Source organism: Ischnura elegans, chromosome X (genome assembly GCF_921293095.1).
Source record: "Ischnura elegans chromosome X, ioIscEleg1.1, whole genome shotgun sequence".
NCBI classification, from domain to species: domain Eukaryota; kingdom Metazoa; phylum Arthropoda; class Insecta; order Odonata; family Coenagrionidae; genus Ischnura; species Ischnura elegans.
Window position 1 is genome coordinate 115401501 of NC_060259.1, and position 16256 is coordinate 115417756.

The 16256-nt window shown below is 38.4% G+C and overlaps 1 protein-coding gene across 11 annotated transcripts in view; it reads left to right on the forward strand.

Moving 5' to 3' along the window:
* LOC124171709 (rho GTPase-activating protein 190) overlaps positions 1–16004 on the forward strand; it is a 647547-nt gene extending 631543 nt beyond the window's left edge. For 10 of the 11 annotated variants that reach the window (XM_046550979.1, XM_046550973.1, XM_046550982.1 and 7 more), the window contains 3 exons: positions 1233–1328; positions 2207–2312; positions 14747–16004. In XM_046550979.1, the coding sequence (XP_046406935.1) occupies positions 1233–1328; positions 2207–2312; positions 14747–14945 (401 nt within the window). In that variant the 3' untranslated portion in view covers positions 14946–16004. The remainder of the gene's footprint in view (positions 1–1232; positions 1329–2206; positions 2313–14746) is intronic. The other variant, XM_046550977.1, reaches the window with a different exon arrangement.
* Positions 16005–16256: the final 252 nt, after the last annotated feature.

Sequence of the window (16256 nt, forward strand, 5' to 3'; positions counted from 1 at the left end):
TAGTGTGGGAGAAGAGTGAGTTTGGAGAGGTATACAGAGGAATTGGCTAAAAAGACCACTTTAGAGAATCTACTCAAAAGAAGAGCGCAGCAGATTTTTCATGCCCTAGACACAGAAAATACATGAAACCTAATGAAGGGAAATTTTGAAGGAAAGGTCAGCCAGAAGGGGAAAGACCTTGTAAAACAGCAATTTAACTTCAGACTCAGTGCTATAGCTTGGGTGTTACCTTAGTTACCTGCTAAGATAAGACTGTAGACATCAGGACTTGGAGATGATTTTTGTCGATGATGTGCAAAAGAGGCTGTGGTGTTGGGTGGCAAGGGAATTTGGAGTGGAAGGCATGCAAGCATTAAGAGAAATTCTATTTGAATAAAATTCTGCAATTGCAAGTTGCTGAATGTGGGGAGAGAAAGAGGCAGAATGAAATTGGTGAGGGAACTCCAATACTCCTCCTTTCTCTGTGAAAATGTTGTCAAATCTAATCTCCACCAAATAAAAATCATGGGTTGAAGATTTTGAGGAGGAAATGACTAAAATATATTGTAATTCTGTGTTAAATTACTAGTTTGAAATTTGCTTTCAATTTGTATTGTTTTACAGTACTCATGTCCAAATTCTTGTTAAAATTTATGTAGAATAGAGTGAATAGCAAGATGACCATGTAGATGGCCAAGATTTTGGTTATCTCCATAAGTGGCTGGAGTTAAAAGATGCAAAGTTTACCTTTCTGAGTTTATAAGTATTAGGAAATTGAGTGATATTTGTTTTGATTTATGGTTTGAATACTTGTAGTTTGTAGTAATAGTTGATGTTTATGGATAGTCAGCATAAGTGTTTCATTCAATTTACCTTGGTTCTAGAAACTGCTCTAGACTTTGAAAAGGATCTTGAAGTAAATTTTTCATAACAAATAATTATTCAATTTGATTGCTTATCACTTCTTGAACTTAATTGTTGATCTGCTAATGTTGAATGGGTGCTGTGTGTCATGTCACAAATTTCAGCATCTGCAATGTTACCCTCACTGGCGAGACACTTGATGTGGTCTAGTCTGTCTTGCTTTATCTTCAAGTTCTTTGTGTCAGTAGTGAGGGGTTTTATTTAAAGGATATGTAGTTTTTGTGCATCCATTAAAATAAGGTAAAAGAAAGAGCAGTATTAAATTATAAGTATGGGAAGTTGATTGTTCCTAGTGAGCAGAGGGTACAAATGTGTATACTTTTTTTCAGTAACAAATACGCATGATTATGAAGCAATGAGAGGTCAAAATCGGTTAGCAGGTGCAACTCCTCTCAACCCGACTCCGGAACATTTTTCATATCCAGGTGCGGATGTAAGGGTTGAGGGATATTGAAGATGATAATTAAACCCTTTCCAATGTTTCTCTTTATTTAGGATCTTTTGTTTTGCTCTTATTTTCCAATATCCATTTTTCTTAGCATGTAAATTTTTTCTAATAAAAATGTGGGATGGAAAGACAATGTGGAAACATTTTGGCAAACTTCTTTAATGACATTTTAAGTGAACGAAGCGTCTCCATTTTCTGTACCTTTTCTATGTCTAGTGTAAGAAACTGAATGAGTGTTTGAATAATGTTACCTTTGAAGTGGTTTTCAACATCCTTCGTAGAACCTAATTGTTTGTGAGCATTAGATGATTTTGTCTGCCTAACCTTCTATCATTTTAAGTTGAATTCCCTGAAGTTAAGTTTTTTTATGGAATCATTATGTTTTAGTGAAACTTTGAAAGTTATGCTGACTTCTTTTTTCAATGTCCTCTCTCAGTAACTATCAGCTTCAAATTTGTCCATTATGACACAACTGAGTTAAAATTTGTTTTATGCCTCTGACCTGATTGCTAGATTTGGTTTGCAGGAAAATGCTTTTACAGCCATTGATTCATGTTTTTCTTCTTTAGATTTCTTAATGTTTTAATTTCTGCTATTACATGTGGTTCTCTGTCACGGCTGGGCCAAAGATGACAACTGACTGTTACCGAAAATTTGACACTAGTTGATAAAATCCTCTGCTCTTTTTATTGTAACATTTTAGTTGTCACTGGTGGCACGTGCATGATGAGTGGTATATTAGTTTTCATTTCTTTTTTTAATTTATTTGCTACAATTTGTTATTTTTCAGTGTGAGCTGTGTGATATTCTTTTGATGAAGAAAATTAATTATTGTGTTTTATATCCCCTGAACAGTGAAAACAGATAGAAGTTGCCGACTCCTTGCATTACGTGGCCTGTTAAAGAAGCTGCCTCGAGTTCACTTTGAAGTGTTAAAATTCATTTTTCAGCATTTTGTGAAGTAAGTATGAATACTCTGTTGATATTGCTTTATTCTATTTATTTTATTGATAAGTAAAATGGCCTCGTTTTTTTAGTACATCTCCAAACCTAGCGAACTGAATCCGACTGAATGAATTTACAGAGAGGCCTTGTCACTAGTTTGTGTAGTGGGGATAGAATATCTGTTTCGAAGAATATATTCATCTTTTGATCTCAAAGTTAATTGCTGAAACCCTAATTTACTACTACAAAAGTATTTACATCAAGGAATGAACAATGGCCTTGTAAGGATGTTACTTTTTTTATTCTTAAGGCCGTTTTACACAGTACACGGAATTGCGCAGGTTAGAGCTGCATTTATTTCTAAAATGGCGTGGAATTGCGTGAATGCATGAACAAAATTAGAACGGGCTATTTTGCCGTCTCGCATCCACGCATTCTCGCATGTGTTCTAGCAATTCACCGCTTTACACGACGCAATTTTGATTGCGCATTCACACATACGTCAGACTGCACAATTCCGTGTACCGTGTAAAATGGCCTTTACCATATGAAAGATGATCGAAGTCCATTAGGGTCATTGAAGAAATGTCTTCTTGGTTGTTTTTGAAGCTTCTACTAAAATTGAACTACATCTGTGTCCTATGATTTGAGGGCAGCTACTGCAATGTTTTTCTGGGGTTATCTTTCATTGGTCGCTTACACCCCTAATCATCTTAAGGCTGAACGGCGATATTTGGTGGAACTTGGTGACAGGAAACATAAGAAAGATACACTGTTGTATGTTCCACAGAAATTTTAATAACCAACCGAGGTTTCGACAATACACCCATGTCTCGTATAGCGCAATTTCGATTAGCGCAATTTCGATATAGCGCAAATTCGTTCCTCGGGGAAACATTGCAACGCAGTGTAGCCTAATCACATATCTTAAACGCTCTCGTGATAAAACGTGAACTTGCGCTAAGTACACACGAAATTTCTATCAATTTACGCATATTAATATTATTTCTTGCCTCAAATCTTCTTTTTTGTTCATATATTAATCGAAATTCATTGCTGTGCAATTGCCAAAAGTATTTCTCGTCATTGGGTCCAGATAGCCGGCCTACCGAAGTAATTTATCTCGTCTCCTTAACAGAATGATAATAAATAATTTAGATCGTTAATTAAGCGTGGGGCTAGTGGAAATGAGTTTTTTTTCAGCAATACGATTTGAGACGTATTTTTGCCGTCGTAGGTTACCGGGCGATTGACTTCCAGGTAGAGTGTCTACGCTAAAGCCTTCAAGGTCATCGGTATTCACGGGGGAGAAATGGAGCGGTGGCCGAGTTGCGCATGAATAGCATCGACACATAAAAGGGTCCGCTATAGAGTCTCAAACACAATGGCTTCGTTCCCTCCCCGCAGTCTTAGGCCTTCTGCGTCTCAGGAATACAGTTCAGCAGAAGAAGGTGATTTAGATAGAGCCATACAGAGTAAAAACCAAGAGAATATGGCAAAAAATAGGAATGCGTGTAGAAAAATCAAGAATTTATCAAGAAAAACCATAAACCTAGAAGAGGACTTGAGAGAGGTCAATTGCTTTGAAAATGGAGAGCTTCAAAGCGATATTGCGCAGAAGTTTAAACTCACGATGCCTTATTCTGAATAAAGACGAAGCTAAAATATCAGTGACCTCAGCCGCACTAACTTCAACCAAGCGGTCTACACAAACGGAAAGTTCATGGTGAATCAGTACAAAAAGACGAAAGTGGTAATCGCTCCGAGACATTTAGTGAAAGCTCTGGTTGGTTCCAGAATTTAAACGGCAAGCAGGTATTTTCAGTGCGGCGATATCAGGTGAATCTGCAAGTGTTGATAGCGCAGCCACCACAACATTTTCTAATGAACTCCAAGCTGTGATTGAAAGTGGCTCCTTTCCCCCTCAACTAGTTCTTATTGTTGACGAGACGATATTGTTTTGGAAAAGAATGCATTCTCGTTCATTCATTTTCAGGGAAGGAAAACCTGGGTCAGGTTTCAAGGCATTTAAAGACTGTTTCACGTAGCTGCTAATGACTCGGAGGACTTCAAATTAAAATGATTTATCATTCATAAACTCCGCTGGCTATGAAATGGCATTTGAAGTAGCATTTTCCTGTCATTTCGATGAGCGACAAAAGGGCCTGGGTGACACAATAGTTGTTTTTAGACTAGTTTGAAAAATCGTCAACTGCCGACATTACGATCCCCTGAGATAGCAGATGTTAGCCCACCCGCACGACAGGATGGAATTTCGAAAGCACGTAAGAATTTTTTTTAACGTGAATAAAAGTCTTTGAATGCGTGAATACTATCTTTAAAGATGTTTTAAACTATAAATATTTATAGAAATAACTTTTTCTAAGGCTTTTTATGGGAATATAGATGTTTTAGAAGAAATTCAATACCCAAGATCTATGCTACCAGGAACGCATCCCTATCTTCCCTATGTTAAAACGCTCTCGTATAACGCAAATTCGTATAGCGCAAAGACCCCAAGGAACGCATCCCTTGCGCTATACGAGACATGGGTGTACATAATGACCTTGAAAATGACATAGTGTATTGTCGAAACCTGGGTCGGTTATTAAAATTTCTGTGGAACATACAACAGTGTATCTTTATTATGTTTCCTGCTTACACCCCTTTCAATTCCACTCTCAGAGGGCAGTCCACTGTTAGCCCAGTATTTACTCGGTCCACTACTTTCCCTTTTCAAAAAGGAGACCCAGTATTTATTTCACAGTTCATCAGAAGATTCTTAAATCTGCTACAAGGTCAGTTTCCATGGAAGAACTGTGAAAGATCTGAGGAGGCGGTTCCCTTTGCATGTCTTTGATTGGTGAGCAAGAATATTCTTTCTCTGTGGAATAACATCGTAACATAGATATGTATCATAGATTGTGTACGACATTAGGAAGGTTATTGGAATGGGAAGTGTTGTTCGAAGGATATTTGTCTGCTGCTGTTTTATATCAAAAGAGAATGGCAGTCGAAGTTTTGATAGCTAAACCACTAAATTAAGTACTAATAATGGAAAAAAAATCATTGAGTATCCACAGTAAAATATGTAGATGGGCAATGACAAGTACGAAAATCTCACTGGAAATCATCGGTGGTTGACTCACACAGCATAACATCAAGGAAATTGCTCAGCTCTTGACACACAGACAAATTTTCACATTTACTCACGTTCTGTTGAAGATAAAAGTTTTTCACTTTGCTGAGTTAAGGTAATAGTTAGTCAAGGCTCAACCGTATTGTATTGAAACCTGCGGAGACAAAAGCTAAGTCAGTTTTGTGCAGCGTGCTGGGTAAGAAACTTTCCCTGGCTTCATTCATCCTGCAAAGGTGGGGGTAAGTCTAGGTAATAAGAAAACTCATGCTGCTGTTACCATGGTGTTGAATCTCAATTGACTTTATTAGATCGATTCTAGAAATAAAAATCTCATTTTGGATGACATTGGAATCCAAAATGAATGCACAGGAGGCTTTTAATAGCTAATTAGCATGTCATTTTGCGGTGACACGACATGGTGACAGAAAACATCAAGTTGATGGAATTCTAAAAGGCCTTCCTTACCATGTTCCCTATCGCCTCACTCATGATGACCGAAATGCATACTTTATCTTCATTCAATTTCGGTCATTACCGGATAGCTAGAGGTCCGTGAACGTGGTTTTATTTTTTGCTAAAATTCGTTTTAAAACCATGTGATTTCGGTGCTATAGAAAATCTTGGCGGTGTTACTATAATGCTACAATTTTCCCACGTTTATAGGCGTTTTATTATTTTGTGGTACGTGGTTCATGAATACTTAAACTTTTATTAAGCATTTTATGTAACATTGAGCACAATTTTGATTGTACAAAATTTCTGATAAAACTAAATGAAAGAAATGGTTCAAGTTATATTGGTTCAAGGTATATGAATGGTTCAAGTATGTAGTCTTGGTGAATACGATCGGCAAACAGCAAATTCCCACTACCTTGTATGTGTATACTTTGAGAGCCATTCCAGAATTTTTGGATTATCAAGTTAAGATCTATACTAAATAAAGCCTTTAAAAATGCTTCAGTAGTAGCAACAACAAGCTCCTCTTTTGCTTTCTTTGACTGAATGACTGTGTGTTCAAATGATAGCTGTGGTTTTGCAGGTCCCCTTTCTTTCGCACGTTTATGTGTATCGCTACTGATGTGCTTTAACATAGTGTCACATCTTTAAAATTAAAATCTTTTATTACAAACTTTGCACAGTAATACTCTGTCTTTTACATAAAATCCTTCTGAACTGAATTCACTTGCCCTGGTATGGACATTATCACTATCTTTTGGCATTTTAAAATTCCTATCCTTCGTTCGATATTTAAAGCTGGAACTACGATAAAAAACAGTCCAACTGCAAAACACAGCCTCTCACGATGGTGTTTTCAAAGTGAGTGCTAGGTAGCTACGGTATAACCATAGTACTGTATAACTTACAAATTGGCCGAAATGTTTCATGTTGTGGGTTCCCTTTCGATACCACTCACCCAGGTGTTGAGGGAAGGTAGGACAGCAGCTAGATACAACAAAATCGCTTAGTTTTGATTACAGCGGTTGCCAATCGGTCAGGAAAGGCAGCCCCATACAAAAAAATCTGTGCTGTGGCTGTACTAAAGCTGCACTGTAACTGTGATAAAAGGAATGTACTGTAACTCTACTTACAAGGAGAGGTCGCCAAAGTGATATTCGGGATCTGAATGACGATGTTATTTCCTGAAAGAATATAGGTAAGGTAGAAAAAGTGTCACGGCTTTCTTCCACATAGGCCCGGGTTCGAGAGATATGCGCATATAAATATTTCGCGCAGCATCAGGTCCCTTGAGTAAGCGCTTCCTCTAAACTACGGCCGTGGCGGTGCAGTCTAGGGTGTTAGTCCTGTGAGCATTAGTATGTAAGTAAGTTGGTGTCCCGGGCGAACCCAGCGCCAGCAATATTTTTTCTCTCTTCCAATTTTTGAAATCACTGTTACATTTTACCCCAATTCGTTTTAATAAGTTACTTCGCGATTTTTTAAATTTAATATCAATTTATGGATTTTAAACGAAACTCCGAATTGTGCCTTACTACGCGAATAAGAGGACGTATATAAATACTTACGCGTGAATTTCCGTGTAATGTGCTCATCATGTGCACCGATGCACACCTCTGCCTCGCATCAATTAACCGATTGTACATCCATTCGTGAATCGTACCCCGGTTTTTGACGCGTGTGCCTCCACTTTCAATGCCTTTTTTACATTCCTGAAGCACCAGTATTTTCCAGCTTAAACGTTTTTTATTCAAAATTTCATTTCCACCAGGCATTCCCTCCATTAGATTTCTAACCGCCCACGCACTGTCTTTCCAACGAATCTCGATGTTAACAACAAAATGTCCTTCCACTCACCATACGTCCCTTATGACCTGCCTTCTAGCGTCCTTCAAAGACTTCCGTCCCAACAACCCTGCGTCCACAACTGACCCTCGATAACCCCTGAATGAGGCGCCGAGGCCCAATTGTGTGAAAGCGGGTGCGAAAGGTAAACAAAGAAGGCCTCGAAAACGGCTTGGGTAGGCTGCTGGAAAGAAGGATCATTGTGCTGGATGGATGGAAGAGAAAACTAGCTAGGGTCAGTAACTGAATGTGAGGATAGGCAATGGTGTTTATTTGTTGATAAGAAAGACTTGAGATTACGAATATACGAAGAGGCTATGGGAGCAATGGCTAGGGCGAGGATGATTAAATTCCCCGGAAATTCACGCGTAAGTATTTATATACGTCCTCTTATTCGCGTAGTAAGGCACAATTCGGAGTTTCGTTTAAAATCCATAAATTGATATTAAATTTAAAAAATCGCGAAGTAACTAATTAAAACGAATTGGGGTAAAATGTAACAGTGATTTCAAAAATTGGAAGAGAGAAAAAATATTGCCGGCGCTGGGTCTCGAACCCGGGACACCAACTTACTTACATACTAAAGCTCACAGGACTAACGCCCTAGACCGCACCGCCACGGCCGTAGTTTAGAGGAAGCGCTTACTCAAGGGACCTGATGCTGCGCGAAATATTTACATGCGCATATCTCTCGAACCCAGGCCTATGTGGAAGAAAGCCGTGATACTTTTTCTACCTTACCTATATAGTTTAAGAAAATAACATCCGCATCCAGATCCTGAACATCACTTTGGCGACCTCTCCTTGTTAGACTGCACTTGAATTGAAACATCACAGTACAGCTATAGCACAGTCACAGTGGAGTTGTCATAGCACAGTCACAGTACAGTTGCCTTAGCACAGTCATAGTGCAGTTGCCATAGCACAGCCACAGTGCAGCTGCCATAGCAGAGTCACAGTGCAGTTGCCATAGCACAGCCACAGTGCAGCTGCCATAGCAGAGTCACAGTGCAGTTGCCATAGCACAGTTTTTACTGTAATACTCTGTCCATGAATCAATAATTGAGTCTTGATGTGGCTATTGCATTCCCTGTATATCTTATTGAAAACAAGAAGCAGAATTAAATCAAGATAGGCCAATTAGCAGAGATATATAGTTCCCTTTTTAGGTGTTTGAAGATTGGTTGCCTGATCCAATCAGAAAACCGCAAAGAGATAACAGTGGCCAAAACGACTACACTCATTCGAATGTTGACTAGTCTAAGGAAAGATAGACCATATTCCTAACAGACACTCACTGAATTTGTTACGTTCCATTTCCTTAATATGAACAAAGTTTATGGTACTAAAAATATTGCTATCGAAGCACTGAGGTTCTATGAGACAAATTGACAAATCCTATTCTGCACATCATCGGGCACTCAACATAAAAACCACCAAAATTTACTTCAGTGCTATTTGTCTAGTTGCCACAAATATGCCCTCCTCGATAGTTTTTGTTGATGAAGTTAAAGTACTAACGCCGTGGAGCACAATAAATGACAGTGGATACGGGGGTCCCAGGGCGGGACCCGCCAGGATACCTCTCGAGGACCGGGAACCAAGTCTGAGACTTATACGCCCGTGCCTCTCGAGAGGGGGAGGACAGAGGTAGGAAAAAGGAATGGAGGCATCGCCGCGATGAGAGCCCGACGATACCTCCAGGGAAAGGACGGGGGAGGAAGGGAGGGGACGAGGAGTCCCGCACCGTCACAAAGGCGGGCGGGCCCTACTTACAGCGAAACCAAGCTTACGCAATTAATATGCTACCAATCCTAGTAGATTATTCTATGAGGAAGAAAAATCTATCGATCGAATCGGTAGATCACAATAAATGACAATAAGATATGAAAATAAAAGAAATTTATTAAATGCAAATTTACTCATGATTATAAACATAAAAATGAAAGTCTTGTTAAGGCATGGCCGCTCAATTCATTTGCCTCTTTGGCTTCCTTCCTGAAATTAAAAGGAAAACACATTACATACTGATATCTAATAAAGTGTTACGTCAAAATTTGTTTAAATTTGTCTGAATTTAATTTTAGAGAAGTTGAGTACTTACCCCCAGCAGCCACGACGCAAACTGCACACCATCGTGATAACATAATGTCATAATATGCTATTCACCCAATTTGAGGTCAGTTTTAATAGAATACCGAAGATCTTTAGTTGTTGATGTGCTCTTAACAGGGTAAAAATAAAGATATGCCTTTTTTCAACTCTCTCGTGCTTCTCAAGCAGTAGATTGCAAGTCGTCGGAATCAATCGTGGAAAGTTGATTCATCACGAACCACACGGATTTCAGCAAAATCAACGATATCACTTCACCCGCAAGAAAAATTCCCGGCTAAGTAGCTAATTTTGATGTAATTGAAGTAAAGTTCACTTCTCCACGTTCTTAGCGTCGATCTTACATCGACGCATCCATCGTACAGCATAGAATTCAGAGGATAAGAGCACGTAAACAAGTAATGTTACAACCGGTTCAACACCAATGCTGTCTAACAAAGATGGCTGACTATCGGCGGAAGTTGTTCTTTTGACCATACTTTACCAAAATAATAAGCAAGTTGGAGCTATGCATTGCCGCGGTAATGGCAGCATAAATTTTTTATATAATTTACGCATTCATTTTCTCATGGAAATGATAGTTGATCGTAATATGAAATAATATAGGAAATATTTTATCCCGTCAATGACTAGTGTAATTCCAGCCCTGTCAGAGTGCAGTTTGAGCCATAGTACAGTTCCAGTCATGTTTTCTAGCCCTGTCACAGTCCAGTTTGAGCTATAGTACAGTTCCAGTCCAGTTACCCAGCCCAGTCACTGTCCACTTTTTCCCACAGTACACTTCCAGTCATGTTTTCTAGCCCTGTCACAGTCCAGTTTGAGCTATAGTACAGTTCCAGTCATGTTACCCAGCCCAGTCACAGTGCAGTCTGAGCTCTAGCACAGTTCAAGCACAGTGATCCAGCACTGTTACAGTACAGTTATTCTCAAATTCTAGCTGCCATAGTACAGTCTAGTACAGAAGAGTGTACTGTGACTGTGCTAAACGCAAAGTTTAGTCCAGTTACAGTGCAGATTTAGTGCAGTCACAGCACAGATTTTTTTGCCTGAGAAAGGTCTAATTGTGTCAAGTACAGTATGTTCAATTTCCTTAGCAATATGTGAGCGAATGAATATTTGTCTATTACGTTTAGCATTTAATTTATGCCCTGATTTGAAAACTGATACTACTAGGCTCATTAGAAAAATACCTGTTGATAATGATTGTTTAAATATTGCAGTCATCAGTGAATCCAGAATATCATGACAATTTCCCAATATCATTGAAGGTATACTGTCTGGTCTTGGCCCTTTTTATTTACAGGCATCCCCCGAGTTACGTAAGAGATGCGTTCCGGGAGACTCTGCGTAAGTCGAAATTTACGTAAGTCGAACCTTTGCGTTTGTGCTTCAGAAATTGCGATCGGCGCGGTGAAATTCTCAGCGGAGAAATGCGCTGTAAATTCTCGGTGAAGTTTCATTCAATTCACTGCGATATTCATGAACTCTACCGCGTATTCTTACGTTATTAGATACAAAATCGATAAACATTAATATAGTCTGGGAGTTGCATCTCGAGCATTGCCAATCAAAATGCGTAATATTATTCCCAGAGTTGACCGATCGCGTGGATTTGGGAAAGTACGGTATCTCAACGCTACATTACTAAACTGAATACTTAAATTGATTCATAATGTTATACTGCGATCTAAGGGCCCAAAGAATGCATCGTCTACCAACCTATAAACACTATCTTCTGCCTTTTATATATTACGTTGATCGATGAATCTGGTGGTTTCACTGTCACAGTTAATACACGTAGAAGGGGTGTCTAGGATTACGAGCAAATAACACACAAAAAATACCAGTAACTTACTTTATTCTTAGATACATTCACACGCACATACACTCAATCTTTCACCCACGGAAACATACTTTCATTCTCTCATATCTCAATAAAATAATGTGAAAATATCATCATTTGAATATTTACTTCGCTGGAAACATCGAAGAGTATTTCCAACGCACGAAGCTAATTAAAAGTGAGCTTTTATTCAGCCAACTCCGTCATTAACGTGCAACAAAGTTAGTGGGGAAAAGCTTTCAATGACGCAATATTCATTTACAGTTTCACACAATACGAGAGAACGAGAAAATGCAGCTTAATAAAATTCTCCGCCAGAAACATGTACGTAAACAATTACGCAATTAATATCGTGTGTCAACTTTTTCTTAACTTTTTCGCGGCGTTCATTGCCAACACTCAAAATTTAAATGCCGTTACGTGGGTAATAAACTATTATTTTCCGCAATAAATATTTCTGCTTGAACTTCATTTTATTTTAATTCCACAGATGGAAATGTCCAAACTTAAGGATACAATTTTTAAATAGTTGAAAGTCGGAGTTCTGGTGTGCATGCTGTATAACAAGCTGTAACAAGTTGTATCGTACAGGAATGAGCGCAACCACTTCCATCGCTAGAACTGCAAATTTTTACGTTGATTGCTGACTTGGGATTTATAAGCGATTTTTCTACAGAAATTAATGAAAATTCCTTCGAGGAATGACAAAAATGGGTCACTTTGTTATTTTCAACACGTAAAAAACTCGATAACTATTCGATATTTTTTCTACCATAGGTTGTACGAGCGAATATCTGCTTCTTCGCGGTCGCATTCGAAAATTAACGTTATCATTTGAAATACGGTTATCGCTTACGTAAGTACGGATTTACGTAAGTCGAGACATACGTAACTCGGGGGATGCCTGTATATATATTGATATAAGATTCATGTGCAGGTACATATTTAAAAGTTATAGTAAGTATGGATGAATTCTTGTTGTTTGCATAGCAAAAATCTCTTTGTACGAGATTAAAAGGCTTATAAATAATAGGTTAATGATTCACAAAACTTATGTAATTGCTTGAGGATTACAGTAGACACTCGTTAATACAAACAACTTTATAACGAAGGTCTCGTTATTACGAAGCAAATAGTCCGCCCCGACGAAAAGGCCTATTCAATATATTGTAAAAGAAACGTTATTACGAAATTACAAACTTCAATCCCAGTCCCGGTGGTTACAAAATGAACTTTATTACGAGGTTCCACAAAAAAGTAACGTAATTTAGGTGGATATACACTACGCTATTGATCATTGATCTACGCTTAAGTTCTCTTATTGAACTTTGCCCGAGAGTGTCAATTATGGTTCTTTCTTCAGTTGGAGATGATTCAATATGGATGCAACATCATATGATAACCTACATTCCTGTAGAATTATGCTGACCCACCCATAAATTCTCGTAAATTGGACGTACAGTTTGTCCTCTTCCTACGGACATTGGATTTACAAACTTTTGGGGATACGAACTTTCAAAACATTTCAATGGCATAGAGGAACTCGCACTTTGGGCATAATCTGAATAAATTATCATTTAATCCGGTGTGAAGTCAGGAACTGTTCAGCGTTTCGCCCTATCTTTCTTCCCGCACACAGCAATTTTTTCAACTCCAGCTACATTGCGACCTAGATCAGTTCGTCACAATCGTGAGTTAATGCACGATCGTGATGCAGTGTTGCACTCTGCAGGATAACCACTCACCTCGATGCCTTGCATAGATTTATCAACTGACGAGCAAGGTCTCGGAACGCATCTTCTTCATATATCGAGGACTTGTGCATAATTTAATTGTATATATTACACACTTGACTCTGAAGGTTATAGGTGTGGGAGATTGAAGCGACAAGAAATTTTGGCAAAGTATTTCTTTCGATGATTCCCAAAAGAAACGGTCATACAAACTTTGTTATTACGAACCTCCGGTTTTTCGGTTCCGTTCATTTCTTAATAATGAGAGTCTACTGTATCACCTTTTGAAACTTCATAATGCCGCATAATCCTGAATATCTGGCTGCGGTTTATCACTGTTGCAGCTTATCCATACATGAGTTTTACACTTCTTTGATTTTTTCCGTGACCTCTATAAAAAAAATTGATAGGACAAAAAGCATGGCGATATTAACAGTTTCATGAAAGACTACAATGGGCTTATCATTTGCGTGAGAATCCTCTTCATAAAAGGTAATTATATTATTTAGTTTTTGACAAGGATTGTTCCAAGTTTACTTAGATGTCTGCTCTAGCATGCAGACGAAGATCAGCGGCGGAAAAAACTCTTGATTAATTTTAGAACATTCTTCACTGGTTAACTAATTGCAAATAAAGAGAAATGTCTATGATCCATAATTGCACATTTCATATCGTAAATGCGCAATTATTGCCACAGCTATGCATTTGGTTGAGTACTGCCTAAAGGAACCGGAGATTTTGTCTGAACTGGGGTATATTTATGCTGTGACTAGTCAATTTCAAACTGGAGAGGAATGGAATAGTAGAAGTGAAGGCTGGGAGGGAAGTGGAAGTATAAGTTTAATTACCTATGTTGCAATGGATTACTGGTGTGCAATGTTGCAGCTGTTACTCACAGTTGTTGACACAAATAAATGTTACCCGCTCAAGATGGAGTGATCATGTTAATTTGCTAGGAGTTGGTGGGTGCTGCATGATGTGTGATAGTGTGTGCACCCAAGGTGGTCGTATCCTCTGGTATTTCCTCTGTTGCTGGCATTGGACCGAAAGCTCTCCTCTTGCCTGGCCAAGTGGGCATTTCTTATTGGGCTGACCCATTTGAAATGGTCCTGAGGATACATTTGTCCAGGAATGTGTGATGAAGTAGCTGTGTGGGAAAGCAGCTGAGATGTATTTTTGAGGGGAATGGGACTTGTGAGTGTGCAAAAGGTGAGTGAGAGGTGTTGTCAGCGGGTGCTGTTGGGGTGAGAGCGAGGGTACGCATCCTCGTGGCTAGTTCATGTTTGGATGGCATTGCTAAATGTTTGTGGTTTCTCTTCTAGGATATCTGAAAACTGCAAGCTGAACAGTATGGATTCCAAAAACCTTGCAATATGCTGGTGGCCAACTTTACTGCCAATTGAATTTAGTGATATGGGAAGATTTGAGCAGATGCGGCCACACTTAGAAGATGTAGTTCAAACTATGATTGATCAATATCCGTTCTTGTTTTGTGGGAAGGAAGCATTTGTAATGGTTTGAAGGTTTAGCCAGTTGTTGTGAAGTGACATTGTAACTATGAAGGATATATATTCCATTTTGATATGAACTCTTGCATGTACTGGTCATTTTTCAAAAGGAAGTTCAATGTTCTATTTATTTGTTATTCAATTGTACGATAGCATGAATAACAGTCCATGTACCTTGAAAATATTGTGGCTTTCCATTCCATGGACGTTATGTACACTAAGCCGATGCTCTTATTTGAATATTTTTTTATTTTTTCTGTGTAGCCTTAATCATATGACAAAGTGTTGTTTTTTGTGTCTTGTCTACAAATAGTTGTGATGGAATTCAAGTGCTATGCCAACGAGTGGATTGCCTTCAGATCCACCGTAAAAGCACAGTGCCATGTCCTGATTATGAGTTCCATTAAGCCTGTCAAAAGCATTCTGGTCTGTGATTGTGAAGAAATAGACTTTCATGCATTAGGAGTGTAAATTGTGCTTGCACTACTTCCACTGATTTAGCAGTGGAGGTGGGTATGTTGGCATATGCTGTTCAGTGATAGTCACTTTTTCCTATTTTTACTATTCATTTTATGGCAATTTATGAAAATTAATGGCATTCTCCATTTCCTCTAAATTGATGTGTTAGGAAAAACTGTGTATGTCATGCCAAGAAATTATTTGTGCAAGTAAAGTTGTCATTATTAAGAGTATGCTTGTGAAGACTTTGTGATAAACATAATTCTAAGTCAAGAGCTAATGGGTTAATTAAGTAATAAAAATGTGTGTTGAGACAAAGTGAGGACAAAATACTGAAACACACCAAAATAAATTTATTTTGATGCCATGTAGTCTACCCTGAGCCAATCTTATTTAATTGCTGATAATTATTTTGGAGCACCCAGAACAATCTGTGATTTGTCGCAATTTTCCAGAGCATTGTTCTTCAATCTTGGAAGTTTATATGTAAGCTTTTTACAAGAACCTGATGTGGTGGCGCATAGCCTCTTACTCTGAAAAGTTTGAAGTTGCTAGCTTCACTTGTAAGACATGTATTGAATATATTAGTAATACAGTGGAAATCTGTTTTGAAGTCTGCCTCTCAGTCATTTTCTTCAACAACCTATTTATTCTTATTGCTGAGATAATGTCTTGCAGCATTTGTTTTTCTCCTGTATTTTCTTGACTCGGTGAGTATTATGTTGTTAAAGAATTTCGTTGGAAAGTGCTACACTGATTTCATACGGATGGATTTAATGCTTCCTATTCCACTACAAGAGCGATTGGTTAGTTCTTTTCTAAAGCATCTAATGCACTAAGTGCCATTTTGCTTTCTAAAGTACTG